This window comes from Haemaphysalis longicornis, unplaced genomic scaffold (genome assembly GCF_048455015.1).
Source record: "Haemaphysalis longicornis isolate Haplotype H1 unplaced genomic scaffold, Haemaphysalis longicornis Haplotype H1 scaffold_12, whole genome shotgun sequence".
In the NCBI taxonomy this organism is placed as follows: Eukaryota; Metazoa; Arthropoda; class Arachnida; order Ixodida; family Ixodidae; genus Haemaphysalis; species Haemaphysalis longicornis.
Window position 1 is genome coordinate 109,209,445 of NW_027526225.1, and position 27,691 is coordinate 109,237,135.

The 27,691-nt window shown below is 44.2% G+C and overlaps 1 protein-coding gene across 1 annotated transcript; it reads left to right on the plus strand.

Moving 5' to 3' along the window:
• On the plus strand, nt 1–27,444 carry LOC144163219 (beta-galactosidase-like). The gene is made up of 3 exons (XM_077694077.1): nt 1–1,290; nt 18,207–18,497; nt 27,190–27,444. The coding sequence occupies exons 1-3, from the start codon at nt 19–21 to the stop codon at nt 27,334–27,336; spliced, it is 1,710 nt and encodes a 569-aa protein (XP_077550203.1). The 5' UTR covers nt 1–18; the 3' UTR covers nt 27,337–27,444.
• The last annotated feature ends 247 nt before the right edge of the window (nt 27,445–27,691 follow it).

Consider the following 27,691-nt stretch of genomic DNA (forward strand, 5'->3'; position numbering starts at 1 on the left):
CCGTACTGGAAAGATCGCATGGAAAAGATGAGGCTAGCCGGTCTCAACGCCCTGCAGACATACGTCGAGTGGAGTGGCCACGAACCTGAACCAGGAAAGTACAACTTCGAAGGCGACTACGACCTCAAGAGCTTCTTGGACACAGCGAAAGAGGTCGGACTCTCCGTTGTGTTCCGGCCAGGACCTTACATATGCGCCGAAAGGGACAACGGAGGCCTACCATATTGGTTGCTGAGGGTGAACCCCAACATGAAGTACAGGACTTCGGACGCTTCTTACATCGCGGCAGTGGACAGATGGTTGAATGTCCTGCTTCCGATGGTTGAGCCGTACCTCTACAAGAACGGAGGTCCCATCATCACGGTGCAAGTTGAGAACGAGTACGGGCAGTACTTTGCCTGCGACCGAGGGTATATGGAACACCTCGCCAAGATTACAAGGCGCCATTTGGGACAAGATGTAGTGCTTTTCAGGACGGACGGTCCGGGAGACGCGGTCTACAAGTGCGACTACGTGGAAGGCACACTAGTGACGGCCGACTTTGGCTCTGCGGCGACCGTCTCAAAAGAATTTGCAACCGTCCGGAGGGCGATGCAGAAGGGACCTCTCATAGTGACCGAGTACTATCCCGGTTGGAATGACCTCTGGGGCAGGCCGCACGTCAGGGTCGATCAAGGTAAGGTGCTGAAGACCTTCGAGGAAATCTTGCAGTTCAACGCATCAGTGAACTTCTACATGTTCCACGGTGGCACGAACTTCGCCTTCACGAACGGCGCGCTTGACCACCCGCAGCCGACCAGCTACGACTACGGCGCGCCCCTCACCGAGGCTGGCGATCCCACGGATACATACTTCAAGATAAGGAACGTAGTCGGGCGGTACCTCCCTCTTCCCAACGGGACTTTGCCGGTCCCGGCGCCGAAGCTTAAACTTGGCCCCGTGGAACTAACATGCGCATCTTTGGAAGCCATCCTTGCCTTTCTTCGGGAGCGAGGCTACATCGTGCCGGTGACGTCTGAGCATCCCAAGAGCTTCGAGGAGCTCGGTCAGGCCTTCGGTTACGTGCTGTACACCGCGACGGTGCAGTTTCGTCCCAGGAGCCCGGCCAACCTGGCGGTGCCGGGAATCAAGAATCGAGGCTACGTGTTCACGGCGCAAACCCGAACGGTGCTGAGCACAGATCAGGTCGTCTACGACGTACCTGTTATAGTGCGGAAAGGGGAGAATGTAACCATTCTTGTCGAAAACACGGGGAGACTGAACTACGGAGCCGGTAACCATGACATGAAGGTGAGTTGGCATATTTGTTTTTTTCTGTAATCATCTTACTCGATTGGTACCAGATTAAAAAACGGGCGTGCGATCTTATCTGCTGCAAATAACAAAAAAAAAAAAACGGAATGAGGTGAAAGGTAAATTCGCGTCCTGTTTTGCATGTGTTAATGTGTCTAACCGCACACAATAAAACACGATGATGCTCAGTAATTTACTGAATTAAGAAAAAATATATTGGCTAAGTTTACGCTAGCTCAAATCGAAAACTATGAGGATTAGTTTTTCGACGAGAGAGATGAGCTTGCAAAATTTTGCTCCATTGCCAAGATTCAAGGCCACATTGAGCACCGCACATCAGTTGCGAAACGTGACGCGTAACGCCCATTAATTTACAGGCAACCTAATTGGATGCATATTTCCTAAAACGGAAGGGAAATGCGGGTATTTTTTTTTAGTCTGCAACCTGTATTTAGTTCTCGCGGAAAATCTCTTGAGATAAGCGCGGGGGCAAAATTTACAGTTAAAATGCTCGTTTAGTTATACGAATTACTTTTGTTACAATCGAGTTTTTTGGCAGGGGAAGACATATGTACGCGCGTGAAGAAAACTATGTTGCACCTGGTTTTAACCTTTTTCTATTACGTCTGCTAAAATTGAACACCGTATTGGCGGTGAGATCTTTGAGTGGCGCCCCCTGGCTCTGATGTCGGCTTAGGGATTCGCGCCGCTGTCGTCTGCTACATTCCGATTGTGAGGGGCAACAGTGCCTGGGCTAGAAATCGCCCGCTTCGTTGCTGTAGTGCGTTAAAAAGCGTATTTCTAGCGACTCAGTTATTTTGCCAGCTTCTGACGCATCTGAATAATTTGAAGCTGTATCCCCCACAAGTTTGCAACACACGAAGAGATAGAGAACAACTTTCTTCAGAGTATCGGTCAGAAGATCGTGTGTAACTCGTCCTTTCTTGCTTAATCGCGAGGATCAGCGATCAGAGCTTCTCGATAAGTATTCAAAATGCGTAGGCTTCCCTGCAGTACTTTTGAGATGCTCCTATGAAGACTTAACAGTCTAATACTACGCACCAAGCAGCGGCCTCTACACGCTCATCGCACAGCAGGAAATAAAGCCGCTTTCTTCTGTTTCTTTCGCTTTTGTCTTGTATCGGATTAATGTTTCTTGCTTTTTTTTTTTGCCCAACGCATTAATTTTTCTGCGCCGTCACCAACTTCTTATTAGGAGGTTTCGGGATGTTTGGGAGCCTCACAAAGGTCGTGTGGATATTTCCTCCATTTTGTATGGCATACATTCCCTTCTTCACAAATTGGCTTTCATTATGGCTGTGTGCAAGAAGGTGCATATCCGCAGCGTGCTTTGTTTATTCACATGCAAATACAATGAGAAGGTTTGTGCTACGCAACCGCGATCGCGCCCTAAACAACGTGGTCCACAGTACTCGAAGGCGGCTTTTGTGCTCCGAATTTCTATCGTAATTATATCGATATCATAACGAACTGATTCTCAACTCGAACAATGATGAAATGATTACGGTGTTGAAGGCATGATATACTCGCTAACTAACGTAATAAATAGTATACCTGCATATATTACAAGACTCGAAACCGAAGAAGAATTCCAAGTAGCTCTTTATTGCTTTTCAACCCTTCCAGGCCCGAAGAACAAATCCTATTCTACTCGGGATGGCGTTCTATGATTTGAAGAAATTTACTTTTACTCTCTTGTCCTGGACTGAGGACCCGTCCCACTAACCAGATTTATTTATTGTTAAATAAGGTTTTCCCCTCCTCTCCTTACTCCTCCTCCTCCTCTGAGTGCGGTTTTCCTATAACGCATATCCGAATATCGGGAAGATATGGCTGCGCAAAATGTTCCGAAATATCCCTCCAGGTCTTAACAAACATATATGTGTTACTATAAATTTAACGAAGACGTGACTCGTTTTGCTCAATAAACCTCCATACTGGTTAGATGCCTGGTATAGAATCAGCACGCGCGTATATACACACTGGGTTATTTGGAACTCAACCTACAGTTTTTGCAGTCTATAGTGCATGTCGGCAAACTTTCATGCCTTGACAACGTAAAGTGATGTGACAAAACGCGTTCGAGCATTCGGCAAGGTTGCAAAAACTGTTTTACCTTACATATGATAACCGGGAATCGTGATGCCTTCTGCTAAAGCCGACAGCCCTGAAGGCCTAGAATTTGTTTTGGTCTTCCATTTTCGCTGTTGTCGGTTATTAGCAGCTGACTGTTCCTTTTGTTCGAATGCTTACATGAGAAGCTGACGCCCAGCTCGGACTCTTCGCGCTCCGCACACGACCGGCTTCGCAAGGAATGGGGTGGCGTCGGCAATGTTTCTCCCGTAGCGGTATCCAAAACTATACTTTAATTGTGTATGCGATTTTAGTGTATGCGATTTTAAGCCTATTATTATGATAAAAAGTTACCCACACGCCAATTCTGGTGCGGACAAGCATCAGACGTTGACCGAGCGCAAAGAAACAGCAGGGAGAGCGATCCTGAGTGAAGCAGACGACAAATGCGAGAATCCCTAAGCTGTCGTCACGGGGGCGCGCTTCGCAGCGCCGCCTGTGTTCGCGCTGACCGCCAATATACAGCGAGCGTCAGTGCAATTACCGGCGACAGGCACCCACCTAAAGTTTAGAGACAATTTTCTTCATGAAACTTGTGCTGGGTTGTTGGAGGATACTTTAGCTGCTGAAATTTCAGAGGTCAGGTAAAGCTGGTGTTTTTTCGAAGTTCCATACGACGTACATTTTGGTCAATGAGGAACCCAGTGTCTTGGCCTACAGGTTGACTATAGCACACTCGTTCTACGTTTATGAGATTAATGTACAACCTGCCAGATAGCCTCCTCAAAAGTGCTTATCGAGATGGTTTTCTCTCGATCGAGTGCGCTTTGCCCTGCCATTCAGCTCCTCATCCCGCCAAGTTGGGGCTCTTCGATTATCACTTCCGTATTCAACAGGGACCCCTGCAAAAGCAACCCCACATTCGTTTTTCCTATATATTCCCACTGCACGGAGGACCGTCGGGTTACGCCGTGGGCTATCCGCGGAAAGGGCGAGACTCGAAATCGAAGAGCGCCACTTCTCGCAGTTTACTGGCGCCAGTTTTGAAAACGTCGAGAGCGTTCACGCTTAAAAAAAAAAGGCTGTAGAATTCACTAATCGAAGACTAAAAAGTAACCAGTCCCATTATAAATGATTTCTTAGTAAGTGCAGGTAGTAAATGCAGCCCTAGTCAGGGTTACTATCTGAAGCAGGCAGTAAGCACCACTACCTTAACTAGTAAATTACCAGCGATAAAACCCTTTTGAGCTACATGCGCTTTCTAAGTGGCCATGCATAACTTTGTCATAAGCAGAATGTTGATCTAGTGAGTACTACTTCCTACATTTAGTTAGTTTCTTAACCATGCAGTTGCTAGTGGCAAAGTCTACGTACATTACCCCGGGGTAGTATGGTTCGTAAGGAGTTTCTAAATACGGCCCTAGGCTGGGCATTGGTTAAAATTTTTAATCAGATTTATCGTTTGGCTTTAATCGGTTAATTAATAGAATAATTGGTTGCATTGGCTTATGAAGAAAAATAACCAGAAATAACATTTTAAGAACGTTTACAATAATATTATAATCATAACAACAACAACAATAATAATAATAATCAATCAATCAATCAATCAATCAATCAATCAATCAATCAATCAATCAATCAATCAATCAATCAATCAATCAATCGTTTATTGACGTGCCCAGGAACAGCCGGAGGGCCTTTGTGCTGGCACACGAAGAAAATAGAAAGAAAAAACAGGCAATGTAAGATGCCCCCACCTCACACGTAATGCAATTAGAGGACAGCGATACTGACACACGCACACAAAAATTACACAGAGTCGTACACCAGAATATACATGCACCAACAGAAAACACAAACACACACATACAAAAGCAAGTACAGTGCCTTGCAGTAAGGCATGTGACATCACGCCAGTGGTCGTCATACAGAGATAATTTCAAAAATATACATAAATGTTAAAGTTTAGTGGCACGGAAACGGAGCGAATCAAGATAGCTTGTATGTAAGAAAAGGAGCATGGAAGGAATGTACATGTAAAGAAAACCAGACATGGAATAAGGGGAAAATAATAATAATAATAATAATAATAATAATAATCAATCAATCAATCAATCAATCAATCATTTATTTGCGTGCCCAGGAACAGCCGGGGGGGCCTTAGTGCTGGCGCACGGAAACAGAAACACACGAAACAAAATGTACACATCTCTCAAATACAAAATAAAATACAAAATACAAAGGGGGAAAAAAAAAACGGAAGTATAGCTTATGTTGAAGTTACGGAATGAAAGTCATTTAAGTGCATGAACTCAAGGATAAAAGACAAATGCAGAATAAGAAAAGTTGGCAGTTACGCCAATACAAACTCACAGACATGTTTGCGAAACAGAGTAGGGCAATCATTAAATATATCAAGGTAATCCTAGTACCGATTGTACGTGCATTGCAGTCGGCACACAGGGCACAAGACACGCAGACAATTGGGGTTGCAAAAGGTATCATGTTTCCTGGTCCACTTTTGCGGCACATAAAGACGAACATGTTGTAGCAGCTCACCACAAGACACTATGCCATGCATAATTTTAAAGAGGAAGAGAATATCAGCCTTGTTCCGCCTGGAAGTTAAGCATGATAGCGTCAATGAAGAGGGTGATCCAGGGTTATAATTACTACTATCGCCAAAGCGATGGTTGAATATAGATATGAACTTATTTTGGACCCTTTCTACAAGCTTACGGTTTGTTTTGCTCGTGCTGTTCCAGACAACAGATGCATATTCAAGCTGAGGACGACATATAGTTGTGTAGAGCTTGAGAAGAGAGAGCGGCTCCTTGAACTCCTTGGACACGCGACAGACAACGCCAAGCGATCGAAGAGCTCTACGAGTAATTACCTGAATATGTGGAGAGAAGCTCAGTTTACTGTCGAAAGTGACGCCTAGGTCATTAACCTCTACCACACGTGGGAGTAATTCACCGTTGATGTTATAGGGAAACAAGATGTTGTCAGTCTTTCTTGTGTATGTCATTACCTTAGTTTTAGATGTATTAATGAGGAGTTTGTTGCATGAGCACCAATGCGAGAAGGACGAGATTGCTCTCTGGAGAGCGGAACAGCTGGCAGAGTTGGAAACAGATTTAAATATTTTTACATCATCGGCATATAAAAGAAAATTACAATCATTAAATATTGTCGCGACATCATTTATAAAGATTGAGAAGAGAAGTGGCCCGAGCACTGAGCCCTGAGGGACACCACTGGTGACCTCATAGGAAAGAGAAGACTGTCCATTTACATGCACGGAACATGACCTATCACATAGATAATTGCATATAAGAGATATCAGGGATGGTTGTATATCAAGCTCAGATAGTTTTTTGGCTAAGAGCTCGTGGCAGACGACATCAAAAGCCTTGCTTAAATCAAAGTAGACTACATCAAGTTGACCTCTCCCTTGCACAGCTTCCGAAGCATGCAGCATGAAGTTGACGAGATTGGTAGTGGTCGATCGGCCCGCGAAAAAACCATGCTGTTCAGGTATTAATGTGGTATTTATACTGAATGTGAGTAGTTTATGCAGTATTGACTCAAACAATTTAGAAGCAGCACATAGAATAGATATCGGTCGGTAGTTCGTGGGGTCCAATTTAGAACCTGTCTTAAATACAGGAACAACCCTTGCATTCTTCCAACGAGCGGGGAACTTGCCAGACTTGAGACAAGTTTGAAATATACACGTCAATACTGGAACTAGGATATCACCAAACGCTTTCAGTACGGCAGAAGGAATGCCGTCAGGGCCGCATGAAAATGACGATTTCAATTGTTTCAGAGCTTTCAAAACGAGACTTTCCGAAACCAACACTTCTGAGTTTTTACAGTAACCTAGAGATTGTGGAGGGGGGCAAGCTGCACTGTTGTTGCCATAAGTGGAACGGAATTGTCGCGCAAAGGCATTGGCAACGTCCGATATGTTCTCTCCTCGTTCATCGATTAGGTTAATGTTCCCAGGTGAATTTTTACATGTTTGAGAACGGACGTGGCCCCAGAAAGCTTTTGCATTGCGTGTTGCATCAGCCTCAACCGCGGCAATGTAATTCGACCTATCGCGCCTAACCAGACATTTACAAAGAGATCTGAGTTGACGAAACTCATTCTGCCACCTTTCCTGCCCCGTTTTCTTAGCTTGCTTGTGCGCTCGATTTTTCCTCCCCAAAGCTCGTTTAAGTTCAGCAGAAAACCAACGCGGAAAATTGCCTTTCTTTTCAAATTTTCGGGGAACAAAGCTCCTCAAGCCATCGTGAACAACTTCAGTAAAAAAATCGGTCTGTTCATCAACGTCGTTGAGGGTAGCTATTGGTGACCAATCAGTGTTACTAAGAAAGTGAAATAAACCAATGTAGTCACCACGAGCAAAGTCATAACTACTGCTTCCTGGTGTGCAAACAGGGGGACTGTAATGGAGGAGAGATACCTTATGCAATGAAATATGTAATGACGGATGAAACTTGTCCGGTTTTACAAGGTTAGTATGACTGCGCGAGACGTCGACAGCTTCCAAGCTAGTCAGACACAAATCTAAGACGTTCCCACATGAATTCCTAATGAGGTTGCACTGCTGCAAGGAAGTAAAGGAAATAAAATCAAATAGAAAGTCACACTTCAGAGATATTGGGTGAGACGCCTGACTGACCCGCTGAGTCTCCCAAGAAATCCCCGGTGCGTTAAAGTCCCCAGTGACAAGGAAATGGTGATCACTGTGAGATATTACTGTAGTTTCGATTGTGTTAAGGATATTTCTGAACTCACTGGCATGTGTCTCGGGGGAAATGTAGTATGTACACACTAAGAGCCGTTCACCCCGATCACAAAACACCTCTAACCAAATACACTCACTCTCTAATTCAAGGTCAAGGCGGCGTTTACACTTGATGGAGTCATGTAGGGCAATAAGCACACCACCGCCCCGTTGTTTATCGTGCAACGGGTCACGGTCATGCCGGAAAACTTGGTAATGCGGAGGGAACAAGGTATTGGAACTTATGTCCGGGCACAACCAAGTTTCTGTTAGAATGATTATAGGCCAGCAAGAAGAAACGACATTTGAGAAGAATTCAGCTGACTTTGTGCGAAGTCCACGGACGTTCTGATAAAAGCAATCAAAGCTACTATTACCTGCCATCATCATCAAGTCATTGCTGCTCTGCATGAATCATTTTTTCATGCAATTCACCACGGAAGGGCTTGAAAAGACAGTGCCGAGGCCACAGCGCAGGGTCTTTGAGCCGCTCAAAACACGCGTCGTCAACAGCGACGTAGAAAGAGGCGTAAGAATCATGCCTCGTCTTTAAACGTTTGCACACAATCCGGGCGGCCCCCACACCGGACAGGTGCTCAAAAACTTGAGCTGAAGTTGTAGACGGAACCAGTTTTGTTACAAACACAGCTTTTGGGGGCTTGCGACGGCTGACAGCCACAAGACCAGATCCCTCAGATACACCAATCAATCAATCAATCAATCAATCAACCTTTATTTTTGGTGCCCAGGAACAACCCTAGGGTCTTGGTACTGGTACACCATATACAAGCATTCATAAAAACAAACTAAAATCAAGACAACACAACACAGAAAACCGTATATATGAAAGAAACAATAAGATAAAAATAGTTACAGAGATCCCAGAAAGCAAAACAGCAAAACAGCAAAAAAAAAAAGGAAGCCTAGTGTTAGAAGCCATGACACCCGGCCAGCAAAACGTTGAAGGCACGTGAAAAATTGAAAATACACAAGCAAATACTCAATACACATGACGGAGATAGATTATACACATAAAACAAAGGTTTTGTAAGAAAATGTCAGGAAGTTTCAAAATGGAAAAACGAAGTTCAGCGTTACAAGCACTGACACTTAAACCGACAGAAATTCAAGCAACACAGAATCAGGAAAAGTGAAAAACAAACAAGCAAGATGATGATTTGCATAAAATAAATACTGAACAGAAATACGGCACATAAATGACATAAAGGCACTTAAGTTACAACAGTTTTCAATTCATTAGAGAACAAAGACAAAGAGCTCTGGAATATATCAAGACGATCGGAATATTCATTATATGCACATTGTATTCTGCAGATGGACGAGCATCGTTTACTTAAAGCATCTGTTCTGAAAGTTCGAAATCTTCGGAAAAGTTTGTTCGGCAAGTTGACATTGATAAGTGCAACCAAGTCATCACACAAAATATCACCATGAAGAAGTTTATAAAGAAAGATAATGTCAGCTCTCATTCGTCGACACCAAAGGGAAGGAATACTTTTGAGACAAGACGTGCTGCCGTTTGCGTCTTCTTGTACATGACGGAAACGGTGCCTAAAGATAGAAAGGAACTTATTTTGAACCCTTTCGATGCGGTCACTATTGGACTTGCAAGTTCCATTCCAAACAACAGAACCGTATTCGAGAAGAGGTAAGCACAGAGCCGAATACAACTTTAAGAAAGGAAGAGGACTTTTAAACTCTCTAGAATACCTGCAGACAGCACCCAGACATCGAAGAGAGCGTCCGGTAATTTGTGTAACGTGGGAAGAGAAAGTCAGTGAAGAATCAAATAGTACTCCCAAGTCCCGAATTTCGGTCACCCTCGGCAGTGCAGTGCTTGCTATTTTATAGGAGTATTGCAGCTGTTGAGTTTTCCTACTATAGGAAACAACTTTCGTTTTTGAGGGGTTCAAAATTAAGTCGTTTTTGGTGCACCACCGATGGAATGACACGATATCAGCCTGAAGAGAATTACAGTCCTGAACATTATGCACTTCTCTGAAGATTTTCACATCATCAGCATACAACAAAAAAGAAGAATTTTTAATGGCAGAAGCAACATCGTTAATGAAAATGGAAAAAAGAAGGGGGCCCAGAACGGAGCCCTGGGGTACACCACTGGTTGCTTTGTACCTAAATGATGTTTGATCATTAACACTTACATAGCAATAACGCTCCTGGAGATAGCAACGTATAAGACCCACTAAGGAAGCGTGAACATCTAACAGAATGAGCTTGGCAAGCAATAACGAGTGGTTGACTACATCAAAGGCCTTGCTCATGTCACAGTAGACCGCATCAAGCTGGCTTCTACCAATGACTGCTGGGACAGCCTGCTCCATGAAGCATGCGAGGTTTGTGGAAGTTGAGCGACCACGCATGAAGCCATGTTGATTAGGAATGAGGACGTGTTTAAGTGAAAAAGACAAGACCTTATGAAGAGATAACTCGAATATTTTAGAGGCAGAACAAAGAAGCGACACTGGCCTATAGTTCATGGGGTCGGTTTTTGGGCCTGACTTGAAAACAGGGAATACACGACAGATTTTCCATGATCGAGGGTACGTGCCAGACCGGAGACAGTTATTAAATATTGAGGTGAACACAGGAACAAATATATTTGCATACGTTTTTAGAAATGCAGCAGGAATACCATCTGGCCCAGAAGAAAACGAGGGCTTTAGCCGCTTGATGCTGGCCCGCACGATGTTCTCATCCAATTGGAAACAAGCGGAGTAACCGTCCTGGTGACAAGAGACGCTGCCGTCATCACTACCACCGCTAAGCCCAAACAAAGAAGAAAACTGACGAGCAAAGCAGTCGGCCGCATCTGCAACCTCATCGCCGTTGGAATCCAGTAGACGAATAGATTCTTTCGTTGTACTAGATCTAGAATGAATGTACTTCCAGAAGGCTCCCGGCTGATGAGTTGCTTTAGCTTCAACTGACGCCAGGTACAAAGCATGATCACGTTTGTGCAATATTTTGCATAGGGCACGTAGGCGCCGGAACTCCTGAACGAACTGATTCGCACCAGAGCGCTTCATCTTTCTGTGCGCGCGTTCTTTGAGTTTCAGGGCATCCCGCAATTCAGAAGAAAACCAGTGTGGGAACTTGAACTTCTTTGGTAAATATTGCGGGATGTATTTCTTCATACCCAAAAGCACAATCTCAGTAAAACGGTCAACTTGTTCATTGACATCAGAGTGGTCAATGACTGTTGACCAAGGGGCAGCAGAAAAGTAGCCATACAGCCCAACGTAATCTCCCCGGGCGAAAGCGTAGCGAGGTTGCGCATTGCTTGAAATTACAGAACGTTGGAGCATTGTAGGAAGGCAACAGGAAATAGAAAGAGGAGGATGATATTTGTCGGGTATTACTAAAGCACAATCAGAGCGCGACACATTAACGCCATCGAAGTTTGAAAAGCACAGGTCCAGAATGTTTCCACTGCAGTTTTTTATGTGATTACGCTGTGCCATGGAAGTGAAAGACGAAAAATCTAGTAACCTATTACCCTTCTGTTGAAAGTGGTGGTTGTAGTGGGAACAGGTGAGGTGGCTCCACTGAACGCCAGGAGCGTTAAAATCTCCAAGGAGGAGGACCTTGAGGTCGCAATGAGTAGTGAGCACCTGTTCAATGGAGGAGACTAACTTATTGAACGCGTCAGGAACTACATCAGGAGGAACGTAAAAAACACCAACTAGAAGTTTTTCAGCTTTAGAGATATGAATTTCGACCCATAAAGACTCACCTGCGTTTTCAATATCGCTACGTAGCACACACGGGAGAGATTTGTTAACTGCGAGAAGTACCCCGCCCCCCTTTTGTTTGCATCCAGTTAAGGCACGATCATTACGATATACATGGTAATTTTGAGGAAAATAGTCATTGGATAGAATATCAGGGCACAACCAAGTTTCAGATATAGCTATTAACGGAAAGCAAGAAGCCAGAACATTACCAAAAAATTCAGTCGCCTTAGTTCGAAGACCTCGCACGTTCTGATAAAAAACATCTAAACTAGTCATTATTCTTTTTCTGATGTGTTGCGCTCAGAGCTGTGAAGCATGCCTTCGCGAAACATGCCTCGAAACTCCTTAAAGAGGCAGTCTTTCGGCCAAACAGCGGGGTCAATCAAGCGCTCGAAAAACTCTTCACTGACGGAAATATAAAAGGATGCGTACGTTTCAAATTTAGTTTTCAGTCGTCGGCAGTTCAAGGGCGAGACACCTAAGGTTAACAGATGGGTTTTAAGGCTAGCAGAGGTGGTGGATGGGGAAAGCTTTGAAACGAACATTGCTTTGGGGCGCTTCGGCTGCGGAACGACTACCAGTCCACATGTGTCCGATGCACCTACACATGCCCGGCTTCGACGCTTCTTCTCAACAGTAGGAGGGAGACAGTCAAGCACAGGCGCAGAATGCACCGGGGAAAGTTGGGACGGAGTAGGAGGCAGTGCAGGAGAAGCCGAAGACATCGACTGCAGCGGAGCAGACGTAGCCGAAGGCAACACTTCCTTGTTTACAGCTTGGGCAAAAGAAGGCTGCCCCGATCTGTGACGCACTCCTTCCGGCAACACGGCGGGGTGGTGAAGTAGTTGGGCACGCAAGGAGGACACCTCCGCTCGCAAGGAGGCAACCACCTGCGCATAATGGGCGCGGTCACCCTCCCTCCCCTGACGGAGACAGTCGAAAGCCTGCGCGTTTTCCCGGCGTAGGAGGTCGTTGTCCTCCCGCAGCCGGGCCACTTGGTCGCTGAGGAAAGAAATGCCGTCCAGCGCGTCGATGAGGAGTGCGCGAAGACCGGCCGCTTCCCCTCCAAGGTCAACCGGTTGGGACGGCGGGGCTTTCGGCGGGGCTTTCGTGACGACTGCCGGTGAGTCTCGTCGAAGGGAGGGGGAAGGAGCCCTGCTTGCGGACGGGCCGATGTCGTCGTTGGCTACGCTAGGCCTAGCCGCGGCCTCGGCCGTCTCACACAGATTGCATTTGAACGGCCGGGCACCAGACTTCAGAAGTTGCAGCTCCGCGTCCGGCCACGCCACACACTTCGCGTGCACACGTTTTTTACAGGCGGCACACCGGAAAAACTTTTGCTTACCGAAGAAAGCCTGGGAGCACAAAATACAGAAATCCGCACTAGGCGCCATCTTGCGAAATAATAATCAATCAATCAATCAATCAATCAATGTTTATTATAGTGCCCAGGAACAGCGGAGGCCTTCGTGCTGGAGCACTCAGAGGGGAAAATGCAGCACTGTAGTACATCAACAATTTGCTAATAAACATTCAGTGAGCAAAAAAAAAAAAGAGAAAAAAAGACAGAAAGACTTACAAAAAACGGCAAAGAAGATTAGTAATAAAATAGTGCAATCCAACCGACTTTACACAATCAAGTCATGCTGGCGCACAGAAAAGGTATAAGACAGCAATGAAATGCATCAACAGCTGGCAAAAGAACAGTGAGCGAGCAAAAAATATGAAGAAGCTACAACTTCAAAGAAGAATAAAAATACCATAGTGTAATTTTAGGCAACATTACACAATCAGTAGAAACTGTAATGTCTGGTCAATTGCAATAATAATAATAATAATAATAATAATAATAATAATAATAATAATAATAATAATAATAATAATAATAATAATAATAATAATAATCAATCAATCAATCAATCATGTTTATTTACGTGCCCAGGAACAGCCAGAGGCCTGAGTGCTGGCGCACGGGTAGTTACATGAAAAAAAAAATACACAAAATACAAGAAACATATAGCAAGAAACAAACAAGCGACAAGACACACACAAATTGAAGTAGTGAAAATGACAGAAATAAAGCACAGGCGGAGCCTGGGTACAGGTAAAAAATAAAAAAAGAAGATGCCTATGTTGCTCTGCCCGTCGTAAAGGCCACACGACAGGCAGAGCAACAGAGTTTGACAGTAATACAACAAAAACAACGGCAAGAGTGTAGAGACAAATGAAAAAACGAACAAATGACAGTAAACAGTTTCAAAAATAGGCAACTATCAGTTGGATAGACACAACCGCAGAGAAATCAAATTCCAGAAAAAAAAGAACGACAGACATATCATAGGTGTTTAACATACTGTATTCAACAGCGTTGTACGGTAAACTGTAAAGGATTTCTGAAAGATGTCAAGGCGTTCAAAGAAGCGGTTGTAACAATTCTGTATTCTGCGCACAGGAGAATGATTGGAGTTGCGCGCAGCGGTCAAGAACGGGCGATGCGACCTGGTGGGCCTTTGTGGTACACTAAACTCTAAACAGTTAAGCAGGTCTGCGCAAGAAAGGTCACCATGAACAATTTTGTGAAGAAATGTAAGGTCTGCACGCATACGTCTGCAGTTCAAGGAAGGGATGGAAGGGACTATGGATAAGTCAGAATCAGGATGAAAACTGTGATTGTGATGACGGTGCTTAAATATGGATAAAAACTTCTTCTGCACACGTTCTATTAATTCACTACTAGATTTGGAGATGCCGTTCCAGGCAACAGAAGCATATTCTAACTGTGGTATACATATTGCATTGTATAGCATTAGAAATGGATCTGGAGAAGAGAATTCCTTTGTAATCCGACACACATTTCCAAGGCTTCGGAGTGCTCGCCGGGTGATGAGCCTAATATGAGGAGAAAAAGAGAGGGTACTATCGAAAAGCACCCCTAGGTCCCTAATCTCCTCAACCCTTTGCAGAGGAGCTCCCTCAATACTGTAGGAAAACAGCAGACGGTGGGTTTTCCGGCTGTAGGTGACAACCTTTGTTTTAGTGGGGCTTAAAATTAGGCAGTTTTTCCTGCACCAGACCGATAATTCCGACACATCCCTCTGCAAGGCACAGCAGTCCTGAACACCGCTAATGTGCCTAAATAGTTTGACATCATCAGCATAGAGAAGAAAAGAAGAGTTTGTTAACACTGTTGAAACATCATTGATAAAGACAGAAAACAATAATGGACCCAGCACGGAACCTTGGGGTACACCACTTGTTGCAGGGTAAACACTAGACTTTTTGTAGTTAACATCTACATAAAAGGACCGGTCAAGGAGATAGTTGGACAACAAGGCAACAAGGCTTGCGTCTACACCGGACTTAGCAAGCTTGTTAATTAATAACTGATGGTTCACCACATCAAACGCCTTACTGAGGTCAAAATAAATAACGTCCAACTGGCCGTTTTCACAAACTGCAGCCGAAGCCTGTGTCATAAAGCTTGCAAGATTTGTGACCGTCGATCGACCCGAGAAAAAGCCGTGCTGATTTGGTATCACAACGTTCTTGACGCAGGCAGCAAGAACTTTGTGCAGAGCTGACTCAAAGAGTTTTGAGGCGACACAAAGGAGTGAGATTGGGCGATAGTTAGAAACGGCTGACTTATCACCAGACTTAAATATTGGAAAAATTCGAGCGATCTTCCATGCACGAGGAAATTTACCTAAAAGTAAGCAGTTATTATAAATGAAAGTTAAGACAGGCACAAAAATGTTCCCATAAGCCTTCATGAGGGCTGCTGGAATTCCATCTGCACCACAGGAAAATGATGGTTTCATCCGTTGAAGGCTATCATTGACAATTTTTTCATCGAACCTAAGTGTGTTCAAATTATAGTTATTAAACGATAGGCGTTCGTCGTTGCCATCTGGCAGTTGAAAGACAGAATGAAAGTACTGAGCAAAACTGGTGGCAACATCCTCAACCTCTTCACCATCGGAATTAAGCAGGCTAACGTGTTCTTTAGACGCCTTAGAACGGCCGCGTACATACCTCCAGAATTCAGCCGGTTCTGAGACGCAGCAGCCTCTAACGATTCTATATAGAGCTGGTGGTCACGCCGGTAGAGGAAGCTGGTGGTCACGCCGGTAGAGAATAATAATAATAATAATAATCAATCAATCAATCAATCAATCAATCAATGTTTATTATAGTGCCCAGGAACAGCGGAGGCCTTCGTGCTGGAGCACTCAGAGGGGAAAATGCAGCACTGTAGTACATCAACAATTTGTTAATAAACACTCAGTGAGCAAAAAAGAAAAGAAAGACCTACAAAAAAGCATGATAGCGTCAATGAACAGGGCGATCCAGGGTTATAATTACTACTATCGCCAAAGCGATGGTTGAAGATAGATATGAACTTATTTTGGACCCTTTCTACAAGCTTACGGTTTGTTTTGCTCGTGATATTTTTGCTCGTGATAATAATAATAATAATAATAATAATCAATCAATCAATCAATCAATCAATCAATCAATCAATCAATCAATCAATCATTTATTTGCGTGCCCAGGAACAGCCGGGGTCGGCCTTTGTGCTGGCGCACGGAAACAGAAACACACGAAACATAATGTACACATCTTTCAAATACAAAACAAAATACAAAATACAAAAAAAAACGAAAGGATAGCTTATGTTGATGTTACGGAATGAAAGTCATTTAAGTCCATGAACTCAAGGATAAAAGACAAATGCAGAATAACAAAAGTTGGCAGTTACGCCAATACAAACTCACAGACATGTTTGCGAAACAGAGTAGGGCAATCATTAAATATATCAAGGTAATCCGAGTACCGATTGTACGTGCATTGCAGTCGGCACACAGGGCACAAGACACGCAGACAATTGGGGTTGCAAAAGGTATCATGTTTCCTGGTCCACTTTTGCGGCACATAAAGACGAACATGCTGTAGCAGCTCACCACAAGACACTATGCCGTGCATAATTTTAAAGAGGAAGAGAATATCAGCCTTGTTCCGCCTGGAAGTTAAGCATGATAGCGTCAATGAACAGGGCGATCCAGGGTTATAATTACTACTATCGCCAAAGCGATGGTTGAAGATAGATATGAACTTATTTTGGACCCTTTCTACAAGCTTACGGTTTGTTTTGCTCGTGCTGTTCCAGACAACAGATGCATATTCAAGCTGAGGACGACATATAGTTGTGTAGAGCTTGAGAAGAGAAATCGGCTCCTTGAACTCCTTGGACACGCGACAGACAACGCCAAGCGATCGAAGAGCTGTACAAGTAATTACCTGAATATGTGGAGAGAAGCTCAGTTTACTGTCGAAAGTGACGCCTAGGTCATTAACCTCTACCACACGTGGGAGTAATTCACCGTTGATGTTATAGGGAAACAAGATGTTGTCAGTCTTTCTTGTGTATGTCATTACCTTAGTTTTAGATGTATTAATGAGGAGTTTGTTGCATGAGCACCAATGCGAGAAGGACGAGATTGCTCTCTGGAGAGCGGAACAGCTGGCAGAGTTGGAAACAGATTTAAATATTTTTACATCATCGGCATATAAAAGAAAATTACAATCATTAAATATTGTCGCGACATCATTTATAAATAATAATAATAATAATAATAATAATAATAGTAATGACGATGATGATGAAAATACTATCTATGTTCTCGCCGCCTGATCGCAGACATTCCAGATGAGATGAGCAGGTCACCATCATGGCACTGATTCGGGAGAGACATTTGTCACCGCATTCGTCGCTGACACTTTTCTCGAATGAAGAACATCAACACTCGCTTTAAATGCAAGGGAAGCAAGTTAATCTCTGCTTACTTACGACAGAGTCAGTTTATACAGCGGCCAAATGGTGCGAGCGCCCGTGCGCCGATATTTGTACCTTGCAAATGTGTATTAAGCATAGCCAGTTTCTAGCTCGTTTAGCTATAACCTTTCGGTATGAGCTATCGTCGCTCAGCATAATTAGAACGTTTTCTTTTGTCGCGTTAGGCGGGTTATTTGAACACGACTATGATCCTCGACACGCTTGTGCAGAATTTCAGCACGGAACGCTTGTTTCAATTTGCTCGCATGACTTCAGGCGATTAACCGGTTAAAAAATTAATCGCAAGTAAACCATTATTCCATTATTCGGAAGGTTAATCGATCAATCGCCACCCGTCTTTTACGGCCTTTTTTTAAAGAGCATTCACTGTCCTCATCCGTCGCAGGGAATACTCGGCGATGTGACCCTGGATGGTCACGTGCTCACCGGATGGACGATGGAAGCCCTGCCATTCAGCAATCCAGAGGCTGTGAGGCAACTCACAGACGTCCTTGCATCCTCAACGATGCAGCCACAAGGGCACTGCTCGGCTCCCGGCGCATTCTTCGGGAAGTTCGTTCTGCCCGAGGGCCAGCCAGTGCTCGACACCTTCCTCGACCCATCGGGCTGGGGAAAGGGTGTCGCCTTCGTCAACAACTTCAACTTGGGTCGCTACTGGCCCAGCATTGGGCCTCAGGTGAGTCTCAGGACGGTTTGGCGGCACGTAAGAAACAACGTTTCGCTTTGTGTTGGTCCCGATTCATTCAACCGTGGTACGCAAACATGCTAAATGGATAATCTTTTCGACGGTGATTTTGATATCTTAAAAGGGTCCTTCTGAAAGGGCTAAATTCAGTTTGGGCTGTCAAAATATTACGGGGTGGTTAAATTAAATATGGTGCAAACGAATGAGGTATATGAAGACACGAGTTTGTTTCGAACACCGCCACTTCATGTCGCTAATGTTGTAGCCGGAAGTTTCAGTTTCAGTTTCAGTTGATTATTTATACGAAAAAATACAATGTGTTGGAAATACTACCCAGCAAACCACTAACATCTCTGCGACGTCCCAAAAAGATCCGAACGTCTATGTCCCAGCAGTATCTCTATTAGACATCCGTACAACGTGCAATATTTTAATGAAAATTTTTGGATGTTGACATAACGTTGCTGGTACCTTAATGTCGGACGTTCTTTCAACTTTGCTAAAGACGTACTCTCGATGTTGCTGCTGCTTCATTTGGGGACGGTATTTAGACATATTTTGCTGACGTTGTTCAGATGTTTCTGGTATGTCCGTTTTTTACTTCGAACATGTCTATCGCAGTTAAATTATTTTAGCTACATCTGCTACACTTTATTTTCAAACTTTCCGCAGCCGTACTGTACTGAAGTTACCGAGGGGTTTTGAATGTGTTTTGTAAGGGTTTTGTACCGAGGGGTTTTGTGCAAGTATTGTAATCCACCACTATTGCTTTTAACCTTTGACCTTCAAAACATTTGCCCAATACCGAACCTCACGGAGAGAGGCAGGGACTTAGTGCAGAATTCGTTTAGAAGCGACGTTGCCAACGAGCCTTGCAAGGTTCTTTAAGTGCGAATGCACTTTATAAGCGACCCCAAACCACCGCCTGCGGCGGCGGCGGCGGCGGCGACGTCCGCAGTGCTCCTCCATATTTAAAAAAGAAACAGCATCCGGCACCAGGTTTCGATCCGAGGACTTTGCGGCCGCAGCGCGACGCTCTACCGACCAAGCCACGGACGCGACGCTGATATCAGTGTTAGTGACGCGCCTTATATCTTTAACGCATTCAAACTACGTCGTCAGCGGCGTGCGTTGGCGACTCAGCGGCGTTATAGCGGCTTGATAACTGCGTGGTGTACACGTGATACTACAAACCCGATGGAAGAGATGGAAGAGAAGGCGAGGCGGTGGGCTGCGGGGGCCGAGCGCAAGCGCCGCAAGCGGGCCGACAACCGTGCATTCGCACTTTCACATTCTCCCCCTCGGGGAAATGCGGGGGAATTTTTCGATGGGTGGAGGGGGGGGGGGGGAGGAGCGCGGGGGTCATTGCCGTCAAATATGAACAAAATAAGATAGGATGATGAATGAAGACTCAATTAGCACAACTTTACTTGCTACTTGATTTAACCTTGATGTTACGTACCGACTGCAGCTTCATGCATTCAAAGTGTGAGCAAAGCAGATTTCGGGGCTTCCTTGATACTGAGCTTACCGTCAAACGTCACTTGTAGGTTAAACGGCAAGGTACTCTGCCTTTTTTTGCCTTAAAAAAAAGTCGATGACACCCTCATTGCAAAAAAAAAAAACTAAAAAAATCCGTGAGACTTCGCTAAGATTCGAACCATAGCTCCAATCCACTCGACCACGCCAGGAAACAATGCGTGTACCCAAGAATTTGGTAGCTTAACAGAGGCTGCCAACGAATATTGTCGGGTGATTCGTTTTGGTCGTATTTGACAAATTTCGGCAGTGCAAACGCTTGTTTCTTCCGCACCGATCTTGGAGGCGAGGTCAATTATGCTAATACTGCAAGTGATGTAACCAAAGCTCCTTTATTTAAGCCAAGAAAAGCTCTCGCGCTTCATCGTTCCCCCTATGCAGGCTACGGTAGCCGCGAATGAAATTGAATGCACCGCTAGATTTCTGGCGTTGATAAACTTTGTTCGTTACGCACCAATCTTGCAGACAAGCCCTCCATGCTAACACTACAAGCGATGTAGCGAGAGCTCCCGTATTTAACTGGCAAAAAGCTGTCTCAATCCCCTGATCTCCCCGATTAAAGCCAAGCTAGCCACGGAGGATTGCGCAGTTTCGACCAGAAATCGCTTGTAATTTGCCTGAAGGCACCAAATTACCGCACGTTAAAAAAAATGATTGTTTTCTGCGAACGTAATGACCCCAAACCAGGAGATGAACATGGAATCCGCACGATGTCGCGTGCTTTCGGATGCTTTCTGGCGCTGCGTCGACGCTGATATCTGGCGAGCAGCATAGACATCGGCGTAGCTACATAGGAGCAGTCGGAGAGTGAACTTGCCAGCTCGGACCTAAGTAAGCAGCTTTAACTCGCTGAAAGGGCGAAGATGGCAGGCCGCACCAACGGAGTGCTGGACTTAGGTCCCCGCCCACTTCTAAGCTGGATCTACCTGTTCGTTCAAAGTTTTCTTCCCCTCCTCCTCCTCCCGCGTCAGCTCACGGCGCCGTGCATTTTGCTGACGCCGTCAACGCGGGGCGATGTCGACGCGCGAACGCGCAGAAAATACTCTGCAAGTGGTTGCAGCCTCAGAACAAAGCGTAAAATTACGGCGCCCACAACCACACGGCAGCTGCATTTCCACCGCATACCCTGAAATTGCCTTAAATGCCGTAATCTAGATTTTAGGTACAAGTACTATTTTCTTTAAAAAATACTCACGCCCAAGCTTTTCTTGTATATAAATGGCAACTAATATCTTTATTTACCAATAACTTGGCCATATATTTCGCAACGCGTTTTTATCAGGGTGGGTGTCTTTCAGGAACTAGTTTTTCCCTCATACGAACACAGACAGGAAGTCGCTGCGCGCAAAGTCCGATCGTCCGACAGTGTATTAACTGCACTCCGTATCGATACGCGTGCTACAGGCCGGTGACGGCACGGGCGTGCACGCCTTCAACTTTCGTTATTTCGGTGACTTGACTACCATGGATTTATCTACCGGACGAAGAAATACTGCCAAGTAGTGGAGGTAAGCGAGTACTAGTGAACCTTGTTTTATTGTCATATGTATTTAACGTAGCAGAGTTGCTCTCGAACTTCGGTACGCGTAAGCGGTTAGCCCTAACGATTTGAGGGACTCGGTTTGTGCGTTGCGGAGATTTGTCGGTAGACCTTTGTACCTGGCTGCTGCGTTTGTAAACAGAATCAGTTCTCGCGCAGTTTCTAGCCCTGTGTTTGGTGAAGTGTTTGTGTTTTGTCCTGTTTTGCTAGGCGAATGTTTTGATATGAAATGAAATAAGGGAAGCCGGATAGTGCGAATATAAGTGCGTGTGCGAATGCGTTACACGCACATCGTGTACTTTTAGCGTGATGTTGGTTTTTGTTTCGTTTCTGCAGATGCCGTTTTTTTCGTCATTATAGTTTTCGGTTAAAAAACGCGCACAATACATTGAATGATTGCCGTTCGTGTAGCATTAAAATAAAATACTAATCCAGGGTATTCCGAGAGCACAGCATTAGATTAAAATGCAATCTGGATGCTGTTTTCGCGTTTCCATTGAGTGTTCAATGTTTTCGAACGCTCAGTTTGGTCGTGAAATGTCGGAATGAACAACGTGTATGCAACCCGAATCTATTTGTAACGTCATAACTACACGCATGCCGTAACTGGTACAGTAGTATGAGCAGCGCTGGTTGTGCTTCGTACTCTTACTGCAGCATCGCAAACGTAAATTAACCTTTCAGAACCTAGTAAAAATATTCAAAAATGGCTGTTAAATTTCTGTCACTTATGGAATTTTCAGCTTAATGAATTTATGTGTAACACACCTTGGTGATCAGAGTAACACAGCATTTGAGATTTCGCAGGTTTAAGGCACAGTATGATTCTGGTGTCTGGATGTTGCAGGCTGCTGTCTGGTGCAACTTAGACTATGTGTGAATGTGATTGTGCTGTAAAAATTTCTTGCACTACTTTGATGCTTCCCGCTGTACAACGTATTTCAACTAAAAATGTACGCCTAGCAGGTCAGGCGAACAGGACAACATGACGAATGTTTCAGTGATGTGCTTTTTGAAGGTTTAGTTATGCATATATACCAACTAGCCCACCTCGCCATTCTGCTGCACGAAGTATACGTCCATGGCAGAGACGTTGTCCGGTTTTGTTCATGTTTCCTTTTGCCACATTTTGTGGACATGGCTTCATCCGTGTATATATTGTCACTTCAATCCACCAAGCGGTTTGGATAGACACAGAAAAATATTTTGCCAGTTCAGATGGGACCTGTAGCTGTGCTAAAATGTCCTCAAAATCCCCATTCACGAAATGTAGTTCTTATATTTAGTGGTACCTCACATTAGCTCTCATAGTGTTAAAGTTGCCTTAGTAGTGCCAATGCTGGCATTAAAGTATATCCACTCCGCTCTCTTTCTGTCCCTTAATGTTACACCCATCCTCTAGCGTTCCATTGCCTGCTAAGTCGTCCTTAATTTATGTTAGACCCTTTTAGTTAGCCTGGAAGTTTCTGCCCCGTAGGCGAGTACCGGTAGCATGCAGCTGTCATGCACTCTCTTTTTCAGGGACAATGTAAGCGGCCATTCCGTATTATACGAGTCTTAAAAATCTGTATTACAACACAGATTTTCCTGTACCCATGCCTAGATTGATGAACTGGCTTGCAAGGGAGGTGCTACTGCAACTGTCTGCACAATGCGCCTGCTCAAGCTACTGTTGACGGTCAACTTGGCGCAGGACTTCTCCTGGTTTGGAAAACAGGGAACACGCTTTTTCCACCTGTGAGTGGCATCCTGCATTGTGTGTAACTAGATATCTTCGTGTTGTTACAGACATCAAATTCTTTCACCAGACAATGTATACGGCCCCGATTTTTATTTTCAGTCCATCCTGCGCAAATATCAGCTTTGTCGACAACCTGCGGCTTCTTAGTTTTTATTGCTAGAAGCGGTATTAAATTTCTTTCAGCCTTTGGACCATGAAATTTTTACTCACTTTGCCAGCAATCCGGTCTGAAACTATTTGGCAGTTTCTTGCGCACCACAACGAAGAACGCAAACTGTTCAAGACTCCCTACCATAACTGATGATGGAGGCATGCAACATTGAACCAGTATTGTATCATTTGCGTGCTCCCGTGCGTTTTTATTTTGTGTGGTTGTTCTTTGAGCGTATCACTTGGTGTGAATCACGTAGTCAAGTAAATCTGGCTTCTTGTAACTAATATTCAATCATTTCCGTGTTCCCCGTTTTTTCGTTTGTTCCCAAATCATATCACTTTGTGTGAAATATTGAAATAGTGTAACGTTTTGTTTTCCTAACCAGAATTGAATAAGTTGTTTCTAAAGTTTTTTGTTGTTTTATTGTTGTCCTGCCATTTCGCTAAGTGTGAATCATTTCATCACGTAAATTTCTACTGCTCTTGTAACCGCCGTACAGTCATTTCTTTATACACACCTTTTCTATAGATCATAACCATTTCCCTAGGTGTTGGTTTGTTTAAAGTAGCTTAAATTTGTATGGCACTCACAACCACCACTCAACAACACCACTTCTGTGTTTCCTAGGTGCTTTTGTTTTATTGTTCCACAAACTTTTCACTAGATGTAAACTATTTAGTTCCGTAAATTTGCTGTGTTTTTATAACCACCATTCAATAATTTCTTTGTTTTCACACTTTTCTTGCGTTGTTTTTCACCCAAATATTTTAATGTGCGATATTTCAAGTTGGATAGCTATCTTGTGCTTGTACCCTGGGTTTACAAGTTTGCTTTTTTCCCTATTTTTTGTCAACCTTTCTGTGTGTGACTTGTTTATTGTCATGAATATCTGTTCTATTCTTGTAATTGTGTAATGTGTACCCTGTGGTCTAGGGCAGATAGGAATGAAAATTAAAGTGGTTGTGTTCCGAAAGCATGGTATATAATGTCGAAGTCAATATAAACTGTTTTACCCGAACTCTTTTGTGTTTTATGTGTGCTTTGAAAGCGTTCTTACTACCCAGCTGCAGGTACTTACAGATAGGATGGGAGACTGTCATTTTAATTAGATTAATTTTTGAATTGTTTCTGTGATAGTTTATTTGCAGGTCTGTACAGCCGTGCTGTATGGTACAATTCGATGACGCCACTGTGGTTGCCTTAGTGTCCAGGGCGCTTGTGCTGATCAGGACTGGTTTGCTGTTACTTACTGCCTCTTGTTTTCGATGCGACATTTCTTGTTTAGAGCTGTGCTTCGTGTGCTTCTGCGAGAGTGTGTGGTCAGCTTGGCACTTCACATATGAGACTTTATGCAGTATGCAGCACTTCAAAAGTGGAAACACATTAATCTAGAAACCAGGTGACAAGTAACAGCAAACAGTCCTGAATAGCTAGTAAAACTGTATTTGAGGTATAAATGCCCACAACACGCAGGCAACCTTGGAAAGGGGGCTGGCCAAACTTCGAAATAATGTATAAAGAATGTAAATTTCAGGCATACAGGTTCATCTCAACAATATCATACTAACGTACACAAGTCATGAATATACAAAACTAATGCTTGTGCCAAAGACAGAAAACCAATGTAGAACAGACATCTATATACGTCTTGTATGCGTACCACGACAACATCCATAAGACGTACCACTAAAGAAACATCCCGTAAACAGCGTATAAAAGTACCAGGAGACGTCTACTGGACGTTATCCTTCGCGTTATTTGGATGGGTTTTTTGCGGTTGTAGCAACGTTGAGTATATGTAACACCGACCCCAATGGTACGTCTCCTGGACGTCTGCAATGTCGATTGCTGACGTCTCCGGGATATCTGCACGACGTAACGTGGTTTGCTGGGTATTGAGCCGATGAAAGAAAAAACTAACGGGTTGACAGGATGCAGGTTCATTATATATAGGTACGAAATTATCTGCGTCGTTGTGTTATTCCAAACAGGCGTTTGCTTCTTTCTCTTCAAGGTTTGCACTTAAGACTCAGCTTAAATTCTTGCTTGCTGCAATGCGTGTCTGCAGGTGTGCGTTAATTTTAAGGTAATTAAGTAACTCCGTGCTAAGCTTTTGAGTACGCGGAGAGACTTCAGAGTTCTCTACTCTTTGATCCTCATAGTGCTTGTTCGCTAATAATACAACCAGATTAGTTGTTTCTTGAGGCTTGTTCACGTTTAAGCGAGATGGTTAAGAAATTTAACCATATAAATTACCTTGAACACCTTCAGAAAAAAAAGTATACTTTTTTTTTACTTAGCGTGTTTAGAGTAGTGGGATATAAGAGGCGTGGAATGTCTTCAGTGGTGCCGAACCAACCATCCATCCACGCATGCGTACGAGGACAATTTCAGCGCGTTTTTCGAAAATAAAACGCTCTTGTCAGCAACGTAAATATGCGACGCGGAAAGTTTCCTGAGGCGGGAATTATAGCCAATCGATTACGACGCTTGAGCGCTGAGGGTACTAAAATTGTGGGCTTTTGTACCTGAGGTTTGAGCGCCCTAGGGAAGTAAAGGAGGCCGAAAAATGAGTAGTTAAGGTTTGCTAACATGCACCTCAAAAGAGAGTATCTTGAGGAAGCTTGCCATCTTATAAGTAAGTATGCGGGCTCATCATGAGTAAAAAAACAAAAAGAAACTTCCTAAGACGCAAGCTCACATATAAGGGGAATACTACAAAATCGGCCAATAAATCAGTCGTTAGACTTGGCTTGATAAACGTGTAACGTCATTTGGTGCTACGAGAACCCAAAAGCGCCCCAGGAAGCCCTTACCAAGAAACCGAGACATGAAACGTACTTAAGAGGGAAATGAGAACACAAAAACGAATAAAAGACCCGAGCATCGCAGCAAGAAGTCTGGCCTGTTATCTCAGGCGGGATCGTTTTGGTATTTGTAAAAGTCAGAGTCCATTTATTCAACATAGCACAGATGTTGGGAGCACCAACAAAAAGCCTGGGAAAAGGTCTGACTGTGGTTGGCGTCGCCTACAGCTTCTCGGCTTTATTTCATTACTGGAAGCAACCTTTTGGGGTACAATATGCACGGTGAGAGCAGTTAGCATCACAGAGACAAAAAAAAATATACAGCCCGACATTATAAAAGATATTTTCCAGTTCAACAAGGTTTACAATTTACAGTGATTAATTCTAGATATATAGTATTCCAAATTCGGGCTGGGTATCAGAGAACATTTGACGATCATAATTTGTACGTGTCTTGGTGAAGAACCATGTGAAACACTCCAAATACGCCCTGTAGTTTTTTACCTGGACAATTCATGCAAAGGGAAGTTTTCTTGGTTGATTCCATTGTTATATTGCTCAAGCAAAAAAGAACCCATCCGTTTTCCTGAGAAAAGTGAACTGAAATTTCTTCTCACAATAACTCTTCGCGTCAACCTTCGTGTCACTAAACCACATTAAATAATGAAATCGCTAAACTACCTAACCCATCGTTAGTACAAAGTTATTGGGAACGGAAGCTGGTTGCTTCGTTATGAGAGACACTTCACGAACGGCTGAGATGATTTTCTCAGTTCAATAGGGGGGGGGGGGGGGGGGCGTGAAACTCTTCGAATAAATTTCAATAAAGCCAGATTTCGTGTAACGCGAGTTTTCATAACACGATTTAATGTATCCGCTCTCGATTACGTTTAACTACGCAGGTCACCCTTTACGTTCCCGGTGTGGTGCTGGCTCCACACCCAAAACAAAACACCATTCTCCTCTTCGAGACCGAGGCTGCGCCAGCGGGAAACAGTACGGTCAGCTTCGTGGACGTGCCCAACATCGACGGACCCGTACCCGAATAATCCGCAGCCCCCCACGCGCACACCAGCAACGAACGTCCCGCATACTAACATTTCGGGGTCATCATCATCAATGCTCGTCTACCGCAATTCGAATAAACAACGGCCGTGTATCTGTTCCTTTCGTTGCAAATGTCGACGAAAGACGATGGTCGACTGGCGCCCCTGCCAAGTAAATGCCCCCCTTCTCTTTCCCGCTCACCTCTCATGCTGTTCCTCTACCGTCTCGTTCCTCCCAATGTAACACGCCAGAAGTTTGCTCAAGTCAATTTAAATTTACCGCTTTCCGCTGCTGCTTGTCGGGTGTTTCTATGTCAGCGCTGCCGTACTGTGGAGACGCGGGTGAATCGAGGCACCC